Source organism: Oncorhynchus kisutch, unplaced genomic scaffold, assembly GCF_002021735.2.
Source record: "Oncorhynchus kisutch isolate 150728-3 unplaced genomic scaffold, Okis_V2 Okis02a-Okis13b_hom, whole genome shotgun sequence".
Classification (NCBI taxonomy): domain Eukaryota; kingdom Metazoa; phylum Chordata; class Actinopteri; order Salmoniformes; family Salmonidae; genus Oncorhynchus; species Oncorhynchus kisutch.
The window spans coordinates 6,955,990-6,980,271 of NW_022261979.1; the positions used below are offsets into that span (position 1 = coordinate 6,955,990).

The following is a 24,282-nucleotide window of genomic DNA, read 5'->3' on the forward strand; positions in this document are numbered from 1 at the left end:
AGACCCTACCAGTCACTCTGGTCCTCTCTACCAGACCCTACCAGTCACTCTGGTCCTCTCTACCAGACCCTACCAGTCACTCTGGTCCTCTCTACCAGACCCTACCAGTCACTCTGGTCCTCTCTACCAGACCCCACCAGTCACTCTGGTCCTCTCTACCAGACCCTACCAGTCACTCTGGTCCTCTCTACCAGACCCTACCAGTCACTCTGGTCCTCTCTACCACCAGCCAGCCCCTACCAGTCACTCTGGTCCTCTCTACCAGACCCTACCAGTCACTCTGGTCCTCTCTACCAGACCCTACCAGTCACTCTGGTCCTATCTACCAGAAATCAAGGATAAATCAACCCCTAGAGACTAAGAATGGTGGTTACGGGTTGCTAAGCAATGCATCAGTTAGATGCATTGCTCCCCCCTGCTCTACCTCAGACACACATACTTTGCTATTCATTGAAGTGCCTACCCATGCATTTTTCACTGTCAGGTTGTAAATGAGAGGAGAGGGTAGAGCTCATGACAAGGGTTATATTGTATTTACTGTATATTGTGGCTGGTGATGGTGAAAGACAGAGAGAGGCAAAGACCTCTTTAATGGATGTTCCGGAGGTGTGATGGTGAGAGACAGAGAGAGGCAAAGAGCTCTGTAATGGATGTTCCGGAGGTGTGATGGTGAGAGACAGAGAGAGGCAAAGACCTATTTAAGTGTGATGGTGAGAGACAGAGAGAGGCAAAGAGCTCTGTAATGGATGTTCCGGAGGTGTGATGGTGAGAGACAGAGAGAGGCAAAGAGCTCTGTAATGGATGTTCCGGAGGTACGATGGCGTGCGTTCCAAATGGAACCCTTTGACCTTTGCAGCACTCTACCTGCACCACTCAGGAAATAGGGTGCCATTTTGGATGCAGCCATATATTCTCTGTGGCTGGTGTAGATGACAGCAGGTCCTTGAAGGTACCTTCCGGAAAGAAACCACTCTACTGTGTACTCTTAGGGGTTCTGACAATTTTTTTTATTTTATTTTACCTTTACTTTACTAGGCAAGTCAGTTAAGAACAAATTCTTATTTTCAATGACGGCCTAGGAACAGTGGGTTAACTGCCTGTTCAGGGGCAGAACGACAGATTTGTACCTTGTCAGCTCGGTGATTCGAACTTGCAACCTTTCGGTTACTAGTCCAAAGCTCTAACCACTAGGCTACCCTGCCGCAGCTTGCAGAAAGTCCGGACTCTTCCACCACAACGGGACAAGAACAGAACGTAGAAAGTCCTGATTCAAAGTAAATCCCATCTAGACAGGGGACTCCTCCAATATCATTAGAGTATGAGCCCCGTTGCTGCCTGAAACCCACTTCCTCATATCACCAAGGCTTTGTCCCAAATAGCACTCTGTAGACAGACTTCTATACAAGGTCCTTATGTTCTCTGATCTGTCCTCTAAGCAGACTAGGCTCAGTAATTAATAATGGTAGTTCATCATGGTTTTCTCATGTGACTGATTCCATTAGTCTGGTAGCAGCAGGGGAAGCCCTGTGTGCCAGGTTGTATCATGTGACTGATTCTGGTAGCAGCAGGGGAAGCCCTGTGTGCCAGGTTGTGTCATGTGACTGATTCTGGTAACAGCAGGGGAAGCCCTGTGTGCCAGGTTGTATCATGTAACTGATTCCATTAGTCTGGTAGCAGCAGGGGAAGCCCTGTGTGCCAGGTTGTATCATGTGACTGATTCCATTAGTCTGGTAGCAGCAGGGGAAGCCCTGTGTGCCAGGTTGTATCATGTGACTGATTCCATTAGTCTGGTAGCAGTAGGGGAAGCCCTGTGTGCCAGGTTGTATCATGTGACTGATTCTGGTAGCAGCAGGGGAAGCCCTGTGTGCCAGGTTGTATCATGTGACTGATTCCATTAGTCTGGTAGCAGCAGGGGAAGCCCTGTGTGCCAGGTTGTCTCATATGACTGATTCCATTAGTCTGGTAGCAGCAGGGGAAGCCCTGTGTACCAGGTTGTATCATGTGACTGATTCCATTAGTCTGGTAGCAGCAGGGGAAGCCCTGTGTGCCACGTTGTATCATGTGACTGATTCCATTAGTCTGGTAGCAGCAGGGGAAGCCCTGTGTGCCAGGTTGTATCATGTGACTGATTCCATTAGTCTGGTAGCAGCAGGGGAAGCCCTGTGTGCCAGGTTGTATCATGTGACTGATTCCATTAGTCTGGTAGCAGCAGGGGAAGCCCTGTGTGCCAGGTTGTATCATGTGACTGATTCCATTAGTCTGGTAGCAGCAGGGGAAGCCCTATGTGCCAGGGTGGGGTGTAAGAGACACCTGGTCTACTTCCCAAATAGCACCCTGTTCCCTATATAGAGCACTACCTTCGTACTGTGTAGAGAATAAGGTCCCATTTGGGGGACAGCCCTCGTGTGATGCCTCACGGCGCCAAGACAGGAACCTTCTCTCAGCTGCTACTTATCTCTCCCTCACCTCACTCACACACATCTATTACACAAACAAGCGCACACACACACACACAAGCACGCACGTGCACACACACACACACACACACGCACACGCACACGCACACGCACACACACACACACACACACACACACTGTAATTACAGTGGAAGAATGATCTATGACTAGAATAGGTTTTCCAGACAGTGGAAGCAGTAATCACTAGTCTCAACACAGTGTCTCTGTGGAGAAAGTCATCTCTAGTCACATCACAGTGTCTCTGTGGAGGTAGTAATCACTAGTCACATCACAGTGTCACTGTGGAGGTAGTAATCACTAGTCACATCACAGTGTCACTGTGAAGGTAGTAATCACTAGTCTCATCACAGTGTCTCTGTGGAGGTAGTAATCACTAGTCACATCACAGTGTCACTGTGGAGGTAGTAATCACTAGTCACATCACAGTGTCACTGTGAAGGTAGTAATCACTAGTCTCATCACAGTGTCTCTGTGGAGGTAGTAATCACTAGTCTCAACACAGTGTCTCTGTGGAGGTAGTAATCACTAGTCTCAGCACAGTGTCTCTGTGGAGGTAGTAATCACTAGTCTCAACACAGTGTCTCTGTGGAGGTAGTAATCACTAGTCTCAACACAGTGTCTCTGTGGAGGTAGTAATCACTAGTCTCAACACAGTGTCTCTGTGGAGGTAGTAATCACTAGTCTCAACACAGTGTCTCTGTGGAGGTAGTAATCACTAGTCTCATCGCAGTGTCTCTGTGGAGGTAGTAATCACTAGTCTCAACACAGTGTCTCTGTGGAGGTAGTAATCACTAGTCTCAACACAGTGTCTCTGTGGAGGTAGTAATCACTAGTCTCAGCACAGTGTCTCTGTGGAGTTAGCAATCACTAGTCTCAACACAGTGTCTCTGTGGAGGTAGTAATCACTAGTCTCAACACAGTGTCTCTGTGGAGGTAGTATTCACTAGTCTCAACACAGTGTCTCTGTGGAGGTAGTAATCACTAGTCACAACACAGTGTCTCTGTGGAGGTAGTAATCACTAGTCTCATCACAGTGTCTCTGTGGAGGTAGTAATCACTAGTCTCAGCACAGTGTCTCTGTGGAGGTAGTAATCACTAGTCTCAACACAGTGTCTCTGTGGAGGTAGTAATCACTAGTCTCAACACAGTGTCTCTGTGGAGGTAGTAATCACTAGTCTCAACACAGTGTCTCTGTGGAGGTAGTAATCACTAGTCACAGCACAGTGTCTCTGTGGAGGTAGTAATCACTAGTCACAGCACAGTGTCTCTGTGGAGGTAGTAATCACTAGTCTCAACACAGTGTCTCTGTGGAGGTAGTAATCACTAGTCTCAACACAGTGTCTCTGTGGAGGTAGTAATCACTAGTCACATCACAGTGTCTCTGTGGGAGTCAGGAGAGGAAAATAGAGATGAGGTATATATGTGTCTTTACTCACCTGAGGTCCTGGTAAACCAACATCTCCCTTTTCTCCCTTTTCACCATCACCACCCTGAAACAGAAATGGACATGAGAGAAAAACAACCTCTTTATCATTCATTCCTTTGTCATTTCATACAAAGCCAGTTGGTAGATGGAATGGTTTGCAAATGATTGACTGTACATTAGTCATATGAGGCACACTGTTATGGAACACAGTTTTAACCAGAGGCAAACGTGTTCATATACAGGCTATATACTGTATCATATCTTATGTTTATATACAGGCTATATACTGTATCATATCTTATGTTTATATACAGGCTATATACTGTATCATATCTTATGTTCATATACAGGCTATATACTGTATCATATCTTATGTTTATATACAGGCTATATACTGTATCATATCTTATGTTTATATACAGGCTATATACTGTATCATATCTTATGTTTATATACAGGCTATATACTGTATCATATCTTATGTTCATATACAGGCTATATACTGTATCATATCTCATGTTTATATACAGGCTATATACTGTATCATATCTCATGTTTATATACAGGCTATATACTGTATCATATCTTATGTTTATATACAGGCTATATACTGTGTCATATCTCATGTTCATATATACTCTGAGTGTACTATATATATATATGAACATAAGATATCATATATCATATCTTACCGGTGGTCCCTGGATGGAATGTCCACTAGACCCCTCAGGACCAGGGTTATAGGTCATATATCATACTTTACCGGTGGTCCCTGGATGGAATGTCCACTAGACCCCTCAGGACCAGGGTTATAGGTCATATATCATATCTTACCGGTGGTCCCTGGATGGAATGTCCACTAGACCCCTCAGGACCAGGGTTATAGGTCATATATCATATCTTACCGGTGGTCCCTGGATGGAATGTCCACTAGACCCCTCAGGACCAGGGTTATAGGTCATATATCATATCTTACCGGTGGTCCCTGGATGGAATGTCCACTAGACCCCTCAGGACCAGGGTTAAAGGTCATATATCATATCTAACCGGTGGTCCCTGGATGGAATGTCCACTAGACCCCTCAGGACCAGGGTTATAGGTCATATCTTACCGGTGGTCCCTGGATGGAATGTCCACTAGACCCCTCAGGACCAGGGTTATAGGTCATATCTTACCGGTGGTCCCTGGATGGAATGTCCACTAGACCCCTCAGGACCAGGGTTATAGGTCATATCTTACCGGTGGTCCCTGGATGGAATGTCCACTAGACCCCTCAGGACCAGGGTTATAGGTCATATCTTACCGGTGGTCCCTGGATGGAATGTCCACTAGACCCCTCAGGACCAGGGTTATAGGTCATATCTTACCGGTGGTCCCTGGATGGAATGTCCACTAGACCCCTCAGGACCAGGGTTATAGGTCATATCTTACCGGTGGTCCCTGGATGGAATGTCCACTAGACCCCTCAGGACCAGGGTTATAGGTCATATCTTACCGGTGGTCCCTGGATGGAATGTCCACTAGACCCCTCAGGACCAGGGTTATAGGTCATATCTTACCGGTGGTCCCTGGATGGAATGTCCACTAGACCCCTCAGGACCAGGGTTATAGGTCATATCTTACTGGTGGTCCCTGGATGGAATGTCCACTAGACCCCTCAGGACCAGGGTTATAGGTCATATCTTACCGGTGGTCCCTGGATGGAATGTCCACTAGACCCCTCAGGACCAGGGTTATAGGTCATATCTTACCGGTGGTCCCTGGATGGAATGTCCACTAGACCCCTCAGGACCAGGGTTATAGGTCATATCTTACCGGTGGTCCCTGGATGGAATGTCCACTAGACCCCTCAGGACCAGGGTTATAGGTCATATCTTACCGGTGGTCCCTGGATGGAATGTCCACTAGACCCCTCAGGACCAGGGTTATAGGTCATATCTTACCGGTGGTCCCTGGATGGAATGTCCACTAGACCCCTCAGGACCAGGGTTATAGGTCATATCTTACCGGTGGTCCCTGGATGGAATGTCCACTAGACCCCTCAGGACCAGGGTTATAGGTCATATCTTACCGGTGGTCCCTGGATGGAATGTTCACTAGACCCCTCAGGACCAGGGTTATAGGTCATATCTTACCGGTGGTCCCTGGATGGAATGTTCACTAGACCCCTCAGGACCAGGGTTATAGGTCATATCTTACCGGTGGTCCCTGGATGGAATGTCCACTAGACCCCTCAGGACCAGGGTTATAGGTCATATCTTACCGGTGGTCCCTGGATGGAATGTCCACTAGACCCCTCAGGACCAGGGTTATAGGTCATATCTTACCGGTGGTCCCTGGATGGAATGTCCACTAGACCCCTCAGGACCAGGGTTATAGGTCATATCTTACCGATGGTCCCTGGATGGAATGTCCACTAGACCCCTCAGGACCAGGGTTATAGGTCATATCTTACCGGTGGTCCCTGGATGGAATGTCCACTAGACCCCTCAGGACCAGGTTTATAGGTCATATCTTACCGGTGGTCCCTGGATGGAATGTCCACTAGACCCCTCAGGACCAGGGTTATAGGTCATATCTTACCGGTGGTCCCTGGATGGAATGTCCACTAGACCCCTCAGGACCAGGGTTATAGGTCATATCTTACCGGTGGTCCCTGGATGGAATGTCCACTAGACCCCTCAGGACCAGGGTTATAGGTCATATATCATATCTTACCGATGGTCCCTGGATGGAATGTCCACTAGACCCCTCAGGACCAGGGTTATAGGTCATATATCATATCTTACCGGTGGTCCCTGGATGGAATGTCCACTAGACCCCTCAGGACCAGGGTTATAGGTCATATATCATATCTTACCGGTGGTCCCTGGATGGAATGTCCACTAGACCCCTCAGGACCAGGGTTATAGGTCATATATCATACTTTACCGGTGGTCCCTGGATGGAATGTCCACTAGACCCCTCAGGACCAGGGTTATAGGTCATATATCATATCTTACCGGTGGTCCCTGGATGGAATGTCCACTAGACCCCTCAGGACCAGGGTTATAGGTCATATATCATACTTTACCGGTGGTCCCTGGATGGAATGTCCACTAGACCCCTCAGGACCAGGGTTATAGGTCATATATCATATCTTACCGGTGGTCCCTGGATGGAATGTCCACTAGGCCCTTGAGGACCAGGGTTATAGGTCATATATCACATCTTACCGGTGGTCCCTGGATGGAATGTCCACTAGGCCCTTGAGGACCAGGGTTATAGGTCATATATCATATCTTACTGGTGGTCCCTGGATGGAATGTCCACTAGGCCCTTGAGGACCAGGGTTATAGGTCATATATCATATCTTACCGGTGGTCCCTGGATGGAATGTCCACTAGGCCCTTGAGGACCAGGGTTATAGGTCATATCTTACCGGTGGTCCCTGGATGGAATGTCCACTAGGCCCTTGAGGACCAGGGTTATAGGTCATATCTTACCGGTGGTCCCTGGATGGAATGTCCACTAGACCCCTCAGGACCAGGGTTATAGGTCATATATCATATCTTACCGATGGTCCCTGGATGGAATGTCCACTAGACCCCTCAGGACCAGGGTTATAGGTCATATCTTACCGGTGGTCCCTGGATGGAATGTCCACTAGACCCCTCAGGACCAGGGTTATAGGTCATATCTTACCGGTGGTCCCTGGATGGAATGTCCACTAGACCCCTCAGGACCAGGGTTATAGGTCATATATCATATCTTACCGATGGTCCCTGGATGGAATGTCCACTAGACCCCTCAGGACCAGGGTTATAGGTCATATATCATATCTTACCGGTGGTCCCTGGATGGAATGTCCACTAGACCCCTCAGGACCAGGGTTATAGGTCATATATCATATCTTACCGGTGGTCCGTGGATGGAATGTCCACTAGACCCCTCAGGACCAGGGTTATAGGTCATATATCATACTTTACCGGTGGTCCCTGGATGGAATGTCCACTAGACCCCTCAGGACCAGGGTTATAGGTCATATATCATATCTTACCGGTGGTCCCTGGATGGAATGTCCACTAGACCCCTCAGGACCAGGGTTATAGGTCATATATCATACTTTACCGGTGGTCCCTGGATGGAATGTCCACTAGACCCCTCAGGACCAGGGTTATAGGTCATATATCATATCTTACCGGTGGTCCCTGGATGGAATGTCCACTAGGCCCTTGAGGACCAGGGTTATAGGTCATATATCACATCTTACCGGTGGTCCCTGGATGGAATGTCCACTAGGCCCTTGAGGACCAGGGTTATAGGTCATATATCATATCTTACTGGTGGTCCCTGGATGGAATGTCCACTAGGCCCTTGAGGACCAGGGTTATAGGTCATATATCATATCTTACCGGTGGTCCCTGGATGGAATGTCCACTAGGCCCTTGAGGACCAGGGTTATAGGTCATATCTTACCGGTGGTCCCTGGATGGAATGTCCACTAGGCCCTTGAGGACCAGGGTTATAGGTCATATCTTACCGGTGGTCCCTGGATGGAATGTCCACTAGACCCCTCAGGACCAGGGTTATAGGTCATATATCATATCTTACCGATGGTCCCTGGATGGAATGTCCACTAGACCCCTCAGGACCAGGGTTATAGGTCATATCTTACCGGTGGTCCCTGGATGGAATGTCCACTAGACCCCTCAGGACCAGGGTTATAGGTCATATCTTACCGGTGGTCCCTGGATGGAATGTCCACTAGACCCCTCAGGACCAGGGTTATAGGTCATATATCATATCTTACCGATGGTCCCTGGATGGAATGTCCACTAGACCCCTCAGGACCAGGGTTATAGGTCATATATCATATCTTACCGGTGGTCCCTGGATGGAATGTCCACTAGACCCCTCAGGACCAGGGTTATAGGTCATATATCATATCTTACCGGTGGTCCGTGGATGGAATGTCCACTAGACCCCTCAGGACCAGGGTTATAGGTCATATATCATACTTTACCGGTGGTCCCTGGATGGAATGTCCACTAGACCCCTCAGGACCAGGGTTATAGGTCATATATCATATCTTACCGGTGGTCCCTGGATGGAATGTCCACTAGACCCCTCAGGACCAGGGTTATAGGTCATATATCATACTTTACCGGTGGTCCCTGGATGGAATGTCCACTAGACCCCTCAGGACCAGGGTTATAGGTCATATATCATATCTTACCGGTGGTCCCTGGATGGAATGTCCACTAGGCCCTTGAGGACCAGGGTTATAGGTCATATATCACATCTTACCGGTGGTCCCTGGATGGAATGTCCACTAGGCCCTTGAGGACCAGGGTTATAGGTCATATATCATATCTTACTGGTGGTCCCTGGATGGAATGTCCACTAGGCCCTTGAGGACCAGGGTTATAGGTCATATATCATATCTTACCGGTGGTCCCTGGATGGAATGTCCACTAGGCCCTTGAGGACCAGGGTTATAGGTCATATCTTACCGGTGGTCCCTGGATGGAATGTCCACTAGGCCCTTGAGGACCAGGGGGGCCCTGTGGTCCAGGAGGACCTTTATCACCAACTAGTCCTTGAGGCCCCTGGAGAAGACAGACCATTTATTTAAAATCACACAATGTTAACCAATGACTCATGGCTGTTTCCTTACTGATTTATAAACTATATTTCAACTGATAAACTGATCAATAGTCTATAAACGACTTTAAAAACCTTTAAACACATTTGTAAAGCATACCTTAAATGTAACGTGTTACAACAACAGAGTTGATTAACCGCCCGACCTGTTTACATAAAATTGAATTGAACTAAAAGTTTGTTAGGTTCTCTCTCTGGTGATCAATATGTTCTGTGTCTTCAACGTCCATGTTTGGACATCAGGTTTTAGAGCTACGGTCTGATAGCCTTCCCTCTACAACACAATGCCGTGTCCTTGGGTCTCTCGCTGGGATATTCATAAAGTACAACGGGTAGCCCACAGGACCGTTCTCCCAGGACACTCATTAGAATGGAGTTTACATTGGGGACTGTGCTCGAGGAAATTGATTTAGGATGTGTCCCAAATGGCACCATAGGGCTTTGGTCAAAAGTAGTGCACTATATAGGGAATAGGATGCAAATTAGGACGTATTTTAGCCAATACCCAACAGTACATTTGAAATGAGATTACAGCCGTCCTGGGTTGGGTTTGTTTGGCACCATAATGAAATCTGTTTCTAGCATGGCCTCGCCGTTCACATCTGTTGTAACTTTGTTAGCGAGCTGCCAGTGTGAAACTGGGCTGGAAGCAGAGGGACTGGAGAGGCCAGCAGCCTGCAGCCTTAGAGGCTGATAAAGCAGTTAAACAGACGGAGAGAGGGGACTGTCCCATTTACCAAACCTGGGTTCAAACACTATTTCAAATGTTTAAAATACTTTGAGAGTTTGATTTAGTGTCAGGTGGGCGGGGTTTGAATGCCTGGTGGGCTGGGTTTAAATGCCAGATTTGCTGGGTTTGAATGCCAGATGGGTGGGGTTTGCATGCCAGGTGGGTGGGGTTTGCATGCCAGGTGGGCGGGGTTTGAATGCCAGATGGGTGGGGTTTGCATGCCAGGTGGGTGGGGTTTGCATGCCAGGTGGGCGGGGTTTGAATGCCAGATGGGCTGGGTTTGAATGCCAGGTGGGCGGGGTTTGAATGCCAGATGGCCAGGGTTTGAATGCCAGATGGGCTGAGTTTGAATGCCAGATGGGTGGGATTTGAATGCCAGGTGGGCGGGGTTTGAATGCCAGGTGGGCTGGGTTTGAATGCCAGGTGGGCGGGGTTTGAATGCCAGGTGGGCTGGGTTTGAATGCCAGATGGGTGGGGTTTGCATGCTAGGTGAGCTGGGTTTGAATGCCAGATGGGTGGGGTTTGCATGCTAGGTGAGCTGGGTTTGAATGCCAGATGGGTGGGGTTTGCAATGCAGGGGGGTGGGGTTTGCGCTTTTGGGACTTTTGTAATTGGTTCCATTGCAACAGGCAATTCCATTGCAACAAGTTCAGTATTTGAACCCAGGTCTGAGTCAGACACAGAGAGAACTGGAATAACAACGTTTCAGCGTACTCCTAAAACTACAGTCCAAGTAAAATGATCCTGTTTAACTACAACCTACACAAGCCTCTCCTGGCTTCGACATGAAGACTGCTGGCATGAAGCCACAATGACACGGCGAGGTTCACTTAGTGTGTGAAAACAGAGACATCCTCCAAAAATAACAGAATTGCACGTTAGGTTGCACATTTATGTATCTCCACATCTCAGCCGTTGATTCAGGCTATTTATTGGAGGAAATTCCATTCTTATTCTTTATGGTCTAGGTGGCCCCTCACGTACTGTAACCAGAGTACGTGTTACTGTGGAAGCACTGAGCTGCTACAAAATATTAAGATCACACCCCCCATGTTGACTCTAATGCTTCCCACAGTTATTATTGGCTGGATGGCCTTTGGGTGGTGGACCATTCTTGATACACATGGGAAACTGTTGAGTGTGAAAAACCCAGCAACGTTGAAGTTCTTGACCCAAACCGGTGTGCCTGACACCTACTACCGTACTCCATTCAAAGGCACTTACATCTGTTGTCTTGCCCTTTAACCCTCTGAATGGCCCACATACACAATCCATATCTCAATTGTCTCAAGGCTTAAAAATCTGGATTTAACAAGCGACATCAATAAGGGTTCATAGCTTTCCCCTGGTCAGTCTATGTAGTGGTCTGTACACTGAGCTGTATTGGGACCCTCCAGTATGTGTTACTATGGAAACACTGAGCTGTATTGGGACCCTCCAGTATGTGTTACTATGGAAACACTGAGCTGTATTGGGATGGAGACCCTCCAGTATGTGTTACTGTGGAAACACTGAGCTGTATTGGGACCCTCCAGTATGTGTTACTATGGAAACACTGAGCTGTATTGGGATGGATCCGCTCCAGTATGTGTTACTATGGAAACACTGAGCTGTATTGGGACCCTCCAGTATGTGTTACTATGGAAACACTGAGCTGTATTGGGATGGAGATCCTCCAGTATGTGTTACTATGGAAACACTGAGCTGTATTGGGATGGGAACCCTCCAGTATGTGTTACTATGGAAACACTGAGCTGTATTGGGATGGATCTCCTCCAGTATGTGTTACTATGGAAACACTGAGCTGTATTGGGACCCTCCAGTATGTGTTACTATGGAAACACTGAGCTGTATTGGGATGGAGCCCCTCCAGTATGTGTTACTATGGAAACACTGAGCTGTATTGGGATGGAGTCCCTCTATCTGTGTCCCAAATGGTACCCTATTCCCAATGTAGTGCCCTTCTTTTCACCAGAGCCCTGATCCAAAGTAGTGCACTATAGAGAGAACAGGGGTGCCATTTGGGACACAACAACCTGTGTAAGCACTGAGCAGCATAGTGTGATGGAGGATGAATAGTATACTTTACCACATTGCCTGGCTCCCCTCGATCTCCCCTGGCCCCTCTGATACCAGCACCTCCCTGGAAGAAAGGAATGGAGGAAGGAGACCGTAAACACCACTATAACCATACTGTCCATCTGACTGGGAATCAGACCATAAACACCATACTGTACATCTGACTGGGAATCAGACCATAAACACCATACTGTCCATCTGACTGGGAATCAGACCATAAACACCATGATAACCATACTGTCCATCTGACTGGGAATCAGACCATAAACACCACGATAACCATACTGTCCATCTGACTGGGAATCAGACCATAAACACCACGATAACCATACTGTCCATCTGACTGGGAATCAAACCATTAACACCACGATAACCATACTGTACATCTGACTGGGAATCAGACCATAAACACCATACTGTCCATCTGACTGGGAATCAGACCATAAACACCATGATAACCATACTGTCCATCTGACTGGGAATCAGATCATAAACACCATACTGTCCATCTGACTGGGAATCAGATCATAAACACCATGATAACCATACTGTCCATCTGACTGGGAATCAGATCATAAACACCATACTGTCCATCTGACTGGGAATCGGACCATAAACACCACGATAACCATACTGTCCATCTGACTGGGAATCAGATCATAAACACCACGATAACCATACTGTCCATCTGATTGGGAATCAGATCATAAACACCATACTGTCCATCTGACTGGGAATCAGACCATAAACACCATACTGTCCATCTGACTGGGAATCAGACCATAAACACCATGATAACCATACTGTCCATCTGACTGGGAATCAGACCATAAACACCACGATAACCATACTGTCCATCTGACTGGGAATCAGACCATAAACACCATGATAACCATACTGTCCATCTGACTGGGAATCAGACCATAAACACCATGATAACCATACTGTCCATCTGACTGGGAATCAGACCATAAACACCACGATAACCATACTGTCCATCTGACTGGGAATCAGACCATAAACACCATACTGTCCATCTGACTGGGAATCAGACCATAAACACCATGATAACCATACTGTCCATCTGACTGGGAATCAGACCATAAACACCATACTGTACATCTGACTGGGAATCAGACCATAAACATCCCCGTCCCTCCCTGTCCCTCCCCCCGTCCCTCCCTGTCCCTCCCCCATCCCTCCCTGTCCCTCCCCCCATCCCTCCCTGTCCCTCCTGACTCTGCTCTAACTGACGAAGGCATCTGGAGGTAATTGTCCCATCTGGCCTCAAAGGCTTCCTTCCTCTTCCTGTGTTTGCCTTAATGGCACCCCTGCGGGGACATGGAGCAAGGTACTAATAGTTCCTATGGCTGGAGGCTGTGATAGCAGAGGCAGAGGCAGGACAAGCTCAAATTTGATTAACGTCCTGCACACGCTCAGTCGGTTATAATAATATCAGTGATTGAAGACACACTACAGAATAATAGAATTAAAGGTCAGGAACAGTTTTACTACGAGGTCAACACCTTCAGAGAGGAGTATTGTGTCGTGACAAAGCCCCACGTTTAACTCCAGTCCAGCTTTAATGTTATAACAACGGTTTTAGTAGGTCAACAGTGATCAGAGCCAACGACCACAGAAACACAAGAAGGTCTGGTTTATAGAGGAACCTCAGATTAAATCTTCCTCCATTGTGGTTTTAAAGTCTGCCTATAGGCTCCACCTGAACCATATGGATGTGGAAACTGTGTAGACAGCAGAGATAGGACTAATCTCTTTTGATAAATTCATATCCATATAATGACTTTCTCAAATATGTCTGTGTGTTGATACAGTGTTGGCCCCGTAGTGGCCCTGGAACCTGTTTTATTTTCCCCTTGGCAACGAGCTGAGTACACAACATCCCCCGACCTGACGCCTTCTAAATGGGCTCATTTATCTGCAGTGTCGTCATATCAGGTTCTACCCTCTGCTGCTGCGTGGAGTGAGATTAACCATTCTACATACTACTCTCTCTCTCTACCCTCTCTCTCTACCCTCTCTATCCTCTCTCACTGAGTTTCTCTCTCTCTCTATCCTCTCTCACTCAGTTTCTCTCTCTCTCCTTTCTCTCACTTGGTTTCTTTCTCTCTCTATCCTCTCTAACTCGGTTTCTCTCTCTCTCTCTCTACCCTCTACCCTCTCTCTCTACCCTCTCTCTCTCTCTCCCCCCCTCTCTCTCTCCATCTCTCTCCCACCCTCTCCAGCAGAATGTATGAAGACTGTCTCTCTGTTGGGGTCCTTCCCCTAACAATGTCCAACTGTGGTGGAGACACATCCACAGTGGTTTGGATTGGCTGGTTTCCACAGTACTAAGTGACATTGACCCTCCCCAGACCGGGAATGTTTCACCAAAATGACTTTTGGTGGGCGGCAGGTATCTGGTTTGGAATGGCTGGTTTGGATTGGCTGGTTTGGATTGGCTGGTTTGGATTTCCTTCTGTCGACCCCTGGAGTCTCTTTTCCTGCCTGCTTGACAGCTCTCTGGAGAAACGATGTCTCTAAATGTGTTGTTTTCTGTCTGGGATGATTTTGTAGGGTGTTAAAAGGTGTGTTAAAAGGGCACCCTATTCCCTAAGACAGTAAATAAAGGCAGGAGTAGGACTTTACGGGAGGTCCTGTGGGTCCGGGAGGTCCTTTACTGTCCTGAGAACAGCTACAGGAATGGGGCATGGCAGGACAGTCCTCCTCCAGCCTCTGGAGAACAACAGACAAACAGAGGCTATTCAACAAACAAAAAACACACATGAACGTACAGCAACTCAATTCAATTTCCTGTTTGTGATTCGTGACAGGACAGAACACAACATTGTGAATTAAAGAAAACAAAAACTATTGTCACAAAATGGGTGGCTAACTGGTTCAAATGGGAGATACTTATGTAAATGCTTAGCTTGGTGAGAATTGTAGATATTATGTAAATGTTGGAGAAAGAAACAGTTTTGTATTTCTCCTGGTGAGATTAATATGTCTTGGTTGGACGTTTTTCAATTTCCAGGTTCCTCTATCAGTTAGTTCCTTCTGTCCAGTGCTCCAGTGTTACCAGTGTGGCTGGAGTGCTGTGAGGCCTCAGGTTGCTATCTCCCCTGTTCCATCGGTCTGTCAACAGGAGAAAAATAACCTTTCTCCTCTCTCTCCTTTTCCAATAATAAAACGTGCTTTGAAAGAGCCGGGGAGGCTGGTAGTAAATACAGGCTAGCGGTCTGTGAGGAGGACAGGACTGTATCTCCTAGCATGGGGTTTTGGGAGGGTTTTGGAGAGTTGTTACTAACAAAGTGTCATTAGGATGTCTTGACAGAGAGAGAGAGACAGAGAGAGAGAGAGAGAGAGAGAGAGAGAGAGAGAGAGAGAGAGAGAGAGAGAGAGAGAGAGAGAGAGAGAGAGAGAGAGAGAGAGAGAGAGAGAGAGAGAGAGAGAGAGAGAGAGAGAGAGAGAGACAGAGAGAGACAGAGACAGACAGACAGACAGACAGACAGACAGACAGACAGACAGACAGACAGACAGACAGACAGACAGACAGACAGACAGACAGACAGAGAGAGAGAGAGATAGACAGAGAGAGAGAGAGAGACGGACAGAGAGACAGACAGAGAGAGAGAGAGAGAGAGAGAGAGAGAGACAGAGAGAGGGAGGGAGATAGACAGAGAGAGGGAGAGAGATAGACAGAGAGAGAGAGAGACGGACAGAGAGACAGACAGAGAGAGAGAGAGAGAGAGAGAGAGATAGACAGAGAGAGAGATAGACAGTGAGAGAGAGATATAGAGACAGAGAGAGAGATATAGAGACAGAGAGAGAGATAGACAGAGAGAGAGAGAGAGAGACGGACAGAGAGACAGACAGAGAGAGAGAGAGAGACAGAGAGATAGACAGAGAGAGAGAGATAGACAGAGAGAGAGATAGACAGAGAGAGTTTTTCACTTTATATATTCACTTTGTATGTTGTCTACCTCACTTGCTTTGGCAATGTTAACACATGTTTCCCATGCCAATAAAGCCCTTGAATTGAATTGAATTGAATTGAGAGAGAGATAGACAGAGAGAGACATAGACAGAGAGAGAGATAGACAGAGAGAGAGAGAGAGAGAGAGATAGACAGAGAGAGAGAGAGAGAAAGAGACGGACAGAGAGACAGAGTTATTCATCTTCTTGGAATGGAATATAGTTGGTGGGTTGGATGGTTGGGTTGGATGGTTGGGTTGGATGGACGGTAGTTTCTCTCAGTTATTCATCTTCTTGGAGTTGATTAGAGTTTGGAGGGTTGGATGGATGGTTTCTTTCTCAACAGACTTTCATACAGCGTCAGACTTCAAGCATGGCTCGCGAGACTAGTTGTTTGGTGTTTGAATGGCTTAACGGTTGTCTGGTTGATTAGCTGGCTGGTTGTTTAAATGGTTGGTTGGTCTGTTGGTCGTTTAAATGGTTGGTCATTTAAATGGTTGGTCGTTTAAATAGTTGGTTGTTTAAATGGTTGATTGGTCTGTTGGTTGTTGGTCTGTTGGTTGTTGGTCTGTTGACTGTTGGTCTGTTGGTTGTTGGTCTGTTGGTTGTTGGTCTGTTGGTCGTTTAAATGGTTGGTCATTTAAATGGTTGGACGTTTAAATAGTTGGTTGTTTAAATGGTTGATTGGTCTGTTGGTTGTTGGTCTGTTGGTTGTTGGTCTGTTGACTGTTGGTCTGTTGGTTATTGGTCTGTTGGTTGTTGGTCTGTTGGTCTGTTGGTCTGTTGGTCTGTTGGTTATTGATCTGTTGGTTGTTGGTTGTTGACTGTTGGTCTGTTGATTGTTGGTCTGTTGATTGTTTGAATGGTTGGTTTAAAGGCAGTTGTTCTTACCAGTCCAGGGAGCTCACAGCACTTGTCTCGACTGGCCCAGGACGTGCTGCAGATAATGTCAAACATCTGGATCTGGAACTATACACACACAGAGAACAAATACACAGAGAAAGAGTTCATATTGGCATGACATTGCAACACACTTATGGTATACAGAGTTCTACACCGTGGTCTACAAAATGTTCTACACAGTGTTCTACACAGTGTTCTACACCGTGGTCTACAAAATGTTCTACACAGTGTTGTACACAGTGTTCTACAGTGTTCTACACCGTGGTCTACACTGTGGTCTACACAATGTTCTACACCATGGTCTACACTGTGGTCTACACTGTGTTCTACACTGTGTTCTACACCGTGGTCTACACCGTGGTCTACAAAATGTTCTATACTGTGGTCTACACTGTGGTCTACACTGTGTTCTACACTGTGGTCTACACTGTGTTCTACACCGTGGTCTGTGAGGTATGATGATGACTCTCTGTCTGCTCAACAGGCGGTGTAATAGTGACTGTCTGCTCAACAGGCGGTGTAATAGTGACTGTCTACTCAACAGGCTGTGTAACGGTGACTGTCTGCTCAACAGGCTGTGTAATGGTGACTGTCTACTCAACAGGCTGTGTAATGGTGTCTGTCTACTCAACAGGCTGTTTAATGGTGACTGTCTACTCAACAGGCTGTGTAATGGTGACTGTCTACTCAACAGGCTGTGTAATGGTGACTGTCTACTCAACAGGCTGTGTAATGGTGACTGTCTACTCAACAGGCTGTGTAATGGTGACTGTCTACTCAACAGGCTGTGTAATGGTGACTGTCTACTCAACAGGCTGTGTAATAGTGACTGTCTGCTCAACAGGCTGTGTAATGGTGACTGTCTACTCAACAGGCTGTGTAATGGTGACTGTCTACTCAACAGGCTGTTTAATGGTGACTGTCTACTCAACAGGCTGTGTAATGGTGACTGTCTGTCTACTCAACAGGCTGTGTAATGGTGACTGTCTACTCAACAGGCTGTGTAATGGTGACTGTCTACTCAACAGGCTGTTTAATGGTGACCGTCTGTCAACTCAACAGGCTGTGTAATGGTGACTGTCTGTCTACTCAACAGGCTGTGTAATGGTGACTGTCTACTCAACAGGCTGTGTAATGGTGACTGTCTACTCAACAGGCTGTTTAATGGTGACCGTCTGTCAACTCAACAGGCTGTGTAATGGTGACTGTCTGTCTACTCAACAGGTTGTTTGATGGTGACTGTCTACTCAACAGGCTGTGTAATGGTGACTGTCTGTCTGCTCAATGATGGTGAACTGAATGACTTAAATGTACATACACACAACCCACTGGGCACACACGGGTTGAATCAACGCTGTTTCCATGTCATTTCAATGAAATTACATTGAACCAACGTGGAATAGACGTTGAATTGACGTCTGTGCCCAGTGGGAATGCACTTTCACTGAGAGAGTGAATCCCCTTTAAACACTAGGCTAAAATAAATTAAATGTATTACTTATGGAATTACACATCGATGAGATGAAACTGCTGAGGAAATATGAAAGCCTCACCACTTTAAAAGGACAATAAACTCAATAATTAATTGTCAAACATCTCGGGGGACTTTTCTTTCTTTCCACCAATTCCCTTAAAATGCTGTTTCAAGCACTTTCTTTTCATCAGACTGTCTCCAGAAAGAATGAAATAATACATTCTCACATAGTTGCAAAGCAGTCCATTCATCTACCCTCAGAGCTGCACGGAAATCATCACACAACTATTATGCATCGAACAAAGAATGCTCCTCATCTGATTTCCTGTCCTGACATCTTGGGTCACATTGATCCCAGTGAGGAGGACCGGGACTGTGTTGTTGTGGGATTATAGAGGGTTGTAATGGTGTTGTTATAGAGGATGTATGGTGTTGTTATAGAGGCTGTATGGTGTTGTTATAGAGGCTGTAGGGTGTTGTTATAGAGTCTGTATGGTGTTATAGAGCCTGTATGGTGTTATAGAGGATGTATGGTGTTGTTATAGAGGCTGAAGGGTGTTGTTATAGAGGCTGAAGGGTGTTGTTATAGAGGATGTATGGTGTTGTTATAGAGGCTGTATGGTGTTATAGAGGATGTATGGTGTTGTTATAGAGGCTGTAGGGTGTTGTTATAGAGGCTGTATGGTGTTGTTGTGGTGTTATAGAGGGTGTAGGGTGTTGTTATAGAGGGTGTAGGGTGTTGTTATAGAGCCTGTAGGGTGTTGTTATAGAGGCTGTAGGGTGTTGTTATAGAGGTTGTATGGTGTTGTTGTGGTGTTATAGAGGCTGTATGGTGTTGTGGTGTTATAGAGACTGTAGGGTGTTGTTATAGAGGCTGTATGGTGTTGTGGTGTTAGAGGCTGTAGGGTGTTGTTATAGAGTCTGTAGGGTGTTGTGGTGGTGTTATAGAGGCTGTATGGTGTTGTTGTGGTGTTATAGAGGTTGTATGGTGTTGTGGTGTTATAGAGGCTGTAGGTTTGTTGTTATAGAGGCTGTATGGTGTTGTTATAGAGGCTGTATGGTGTTGTTATAGAGGCGGTAGGGTGTTGTTATAGAAGCTGTAGGGTGTTGTTATACAGGCTGTATGGTGTTGTTATAGAGGCTGTAGGGTGTTGTTATAGAGGCTGTATGGTGTTGTTGTGTTATAGAGGCTGTAGGGTGTTGTTATAGAGGGTGTAGGGTGTTGTTATACAGGCTGTAGGGTGTTGTTATAGAAGCTGTAGGGTGTTGTTATAGAGGCTGTATGGTGGTGTGGTGGTGGTATAGAGGCTGTATGGTGATGTTATAGAGGCTGTAGGGTGTTGATATAGAGGCTGTAGGGTGTTGTGGGGGTGTTATAGAGACTGCAGGGTGTTGTTGTGGGACTATAGAAGCTGTAGGGTGTTGTGGTATTATAGAGGCTGAAAGGGTGTTGTTATAGAGGCTGTAGGGTGTTGTTGTGGTATTATAGAGGCAGTAGGGTGTTGTTGTGGTATTATAGAGGCTGTAGGGTGTTGTGGTGGTATTATAGAGGCTGTAGGGTGTTGTTGTGGTATTATAGAGGCTGTAGGGTGTTGTTGTGGTATTATAGAGGCAGTAGGGTGTTGTTCTGGTATTATAGAGGCTGTAGGGTGTTGTTGTGGTATTATAGAAGCTGTAGGGTGTTGTTATAGAGGCAGTAGGGTGTTGTTCTGGTATTATAGAGGCTGTAGGGTGTTGTTGTGGTATTATAGAGGCTGTAGGATGTGGTGGTATTATAGAGGCTGTAGTGTGTTGTTGTGGTATTATAGAGGCTGTAGAGTGTTGTTGTGGTATTATATAGACTGTAGGGTGTGGTGGTATTATAGAGGCTGTAGGGTGTTGTTATAGAGGATGCAGGGTGTTGTTGGGGTATTATATAGACTGTAGGGTGTTGTTGTGGTATTATAGAGGCAGTAGGGTGTTGTTCTGGTATTATAGAGGCTGTAGGGTGTTGTTGTGGTATTATAGAGTCTGTAGAGTGTTGTTGTGGTATTATAGAGGCTGTGTGGTGTTGTTGGGGTATTATAGAGGCTGTAGGGTGTTGTTGTGGTATTATAGAGGCTGTGGGGTGTTGTTGTGGTATTATAGAGCCTGTAGGGTGTGGTGGTATTATAGAGGCTGTAGGGTGTTGTTATAGAGGCTGTAGGGTGTTGTTGGGGTATTATAGAGGCTGTAGGGTGTTGTTGGGGTATTATAGAGGCTGTAGGGTGTTGTTGTGGTATTATAGAGGCTGTATGGTGTTGTTGGGGTATTATAGAGGCTGTAGGGTGTTGTTGTGGTATTATAGAGGCTGTGGGGTGTTGTTGTGGTATTATAGAGCCTGTAGGGTGTGGTGGTATTATAGAGGCTGTAGCGTGTTGTTATAGAGGCTGTAGGGTGTTGTTGGGGTATTATAGAGGCTGTAGGGTGTTGTTGGGGTATTATAGAGGCTGTAGGGTGTTGTTGTGGTATTATAGAAGCTGTAGGGTGTTGTTATAGAGGCTGTAGGGTGTTGTTGGGGTATTATAGAGGCTGTATGGTGTTGTGGTATTATAGAAGCTGTAGGGTGTTGTTATAGAGACTGCATGGTGTTGTTGGGGTATTATAGAGGCTGTATGGTATGTGACTGAAAGCTGTAGGTCTATAGGACAGCCAGCTCAGAGAATGATGCAGAGCCTGACACTCTGTGTTTCTCAAAATGAATACTACCGCTCTCCGAGCACGCACGCCATGCTCCGAGCAAACTGGAGCATGGGAGAGTCAGAGTATGGGTTTGAATCAAAGTATGTGAAATGAAGCTTCTGGAATGCAGTACTCCGTTTGGACATATTTTAAAGCATCGATGCAAGCTTCAATGGAAAGTAGGCACAGAAATCTGACGTAAAGAAATTACGCAATATTTATTGAAATCAATGGCGGCCATTATTTGAGTGGGAGAAAATAAACTTCAACTTCGGAATGAAATGTTGCCCATACACATCTCACATGTTGCCTGACTACAATATGTTATCTTGATAGTTAATAATACCTACATGCTGGGTTCATTTTGGCATGTATACCTGCCTACAATACCCACTGTAGTGTGGCAAGTCAATAGGGCTAACTGGCTTGGCTAGCTACTACTGTTAGCTACTACTGTTAGCTACTACTGTTAGCTGCTACTGTTAGCTGCTACTGTTAGCTGCTACTGTTAGCTGCTACTGTTAGCTACTACTGTTAGCTGCTACTGTTAGCTGCTACTGTTAGCTACTACTGTTAGCTGCTACTGTTAGCTGCTACTGTTAGCTACTACTGTTAGCTACTACTGTTAGCTACTACTGTTAGCTACTACTGTTAGCTACTACTGTTAGCTGCTACTGTTAGCTACTACTGTTAGCTACTACTGTTAGCTGCTACTGTTAGCTACTACTGTTAGCTGCTACTGTTAGCTGCTACTGTTAGCTACTACTGTTAGCTACTACTGTTAGCTGCTACTGTTAGCTGCTACTGTTAGCTACTACTGTTAGCTACTGCTGTTAGCTACTGCTGTTAGCTGCTACTGTTAGCTGCTACTGTTAGCTGCTACTGTTAGCTAGCCACGAAGAATTGACATCTACCTTGCATAACATTATTTGAAGTCATTTTTTCCTGTTAAACTATCTGGTTAGCTATATTATTACGCTTCACATATACGTAGCTAGCTGATAGATATGAAGGAACGAAGATCCTCTGAGAATGCAGCAGGAGAGTGTGAAACACGGTAGTATGCATATTGAGAAATACCCCATGTCATGCTTTGAAAGTCAAATGTCTTGTACATCTAGAGGTTGCTTGTCTTTGCAGGTGTGTTGACGATGTCTAGTTAGGTTGAGGATTAGGAGTAGTTTAAATGAAAATAAACTTCTACAAACTATGCTTGTTTCACTTTTGTAAAAACACAAACATTAACACCTTATGGTGATACTGTGTAAGCAGAACCAGGTGTGGTAGATTCCTCCATCATTCTTACCGGAGCTGAGTTGTCTCTCTTCCCTCTGGATCGTACCATGCGTCCCAGTACCTCCACCCCGTCTATACTGATGTTGCCAGCTGCGTTGATGGGTTTTCCTCCCACTACCTTACAGTCAACCACCACCCTGGCTGTGGTCTTACTGATCGCCATGTGGAGCTGTGGGGAGAGGAGATGGAACACTGTGTTTTAAACTGACTGACACAAACCACAGTATTATCAGTCTGTAGGGAGAGGAGATGGAACACTGTGTTTTAAACATACTGACACAAACCACAGTATTATCAGTCTGTGGGGAGAGGAGATGGAACACCATGTTTTAAACAGACTGACACAAACCACAGTATTATCAGTCTGTGAGGAGAGGAGATGGAACACTGTGTTTTAAACATACTGACACAAACCACAGTATTATCAGTCTGTGGGGAGAGGAGATGGAACACTGTGTTTTAAACAGACTGACACAAACCACAGTATTATCAGTCTGTGGGGAGAGGAGATGGAAACACCATGTTTTAAACAGACTGACACAAACCACAGTATTATCAGTCTGTGGGGAGAGGAGATGGAACACTGTGTTTTAAACAGACTGACACAAACCACAGTATTATCAGTCTGTGGGGAGAGGAGATGGAACACCTGTTTTAAACAGACTGACACAAACCACAGTATTATCAGACACACTTTAAATGAAGTATCTTTCATATAAAACCTACATACATGCTTCATAAATCAAGCAAGCATACTGTATAAGGGTCCTATAACGGATCCTTGGATGTGGTGCTTTGTGGTATAACTATCATCCAGAGAGTAAATGCTGTCTCCTAACAGTCAGTCATTGGACAATATAGCAGGCGTATCAAGTCCTCAGCACTTTCATTAAAATAAACAGTAGTCCGTTGTATTAACTCAAAGTGTACAGTTATCTGTTGTAAAAGTAACAGTGAAATCCAACTCTGACTCATTCTCTGGCTTCAAAGTCCAGGTCCAAACTCTGGCGGTAGTTCAATGGTAAATCCGTCCGTAGCTTTACTCCATCTAGTCACAACCCTATCAATTGGCTGTGAGCGGGGCCAACCAATGAGAACTATTGGCCCGTAATAAACAGTAAAGGTGTAATGTCCATTTTGAGTGAAATCTCTGGGTTGAGTCACCTTAAACCATTGTTCAAGAAATTGTTTCTCAAGACATACACCACGAGTCAAATGTTTTAGAACACCTACTCATTCAAGGGTGGAGACATCAAAACTATGAAATAACACATATTGAATCATGTAGGAACCCAAAAAAAAGTGTAACCCCCAAAATAGTGTTAAACAAGCGGGTTGAGAGAATACCAAGAGTGTGCAAAGCTGTCATCAAGGTGGCTATTTGAAGAATCTCAAATATAAAATATATTTTGATTTGTTTAACACTTTTTTGGTTACTACATGATTCCATATGTGTTATTTCATAGTTGTGATGTCTTCACTATTATTCAACAATGTAGAAAATAGTAAAAATAAAGAAAAACTGTCACGCCCTGACCTGAGTATTCTTGGTTTTCTTTATTTGGTTAGGTCA

General features: G+C 45.8%; 1 protein-coding gene across 1 annotated transcript in view; it reads right to left on the bottom strand.

The window, feature by feature from the left end:
* LOC109884938 (collagen alpha-1(XIV) chain) overlaps positions 1 to 24,282 on the bottom strand; it is a 235,565-nt gene that overhangs the window by 47,259 nt on the left and 164,024 nt on the right. The window contains 6 exon segments of the mRNA XM_031811818.1: positions 3,914 to 3,967; positions 9,399 to 9,494; positions 12,369 to 12,422; positions 15,008 to 15,094; positions 17,228 to 17,305; positions 22,720 to 22,878. Coding sequence (XP_031667678.1) covers positions 3,914 to 3,967; positions 9,399 to 9,494; positions 12,369 to 12,422; positions 15,008 to 15,094; positions 17,228 to 17,305; positions 22,720 to 22,878 — 528 coding nt within the window.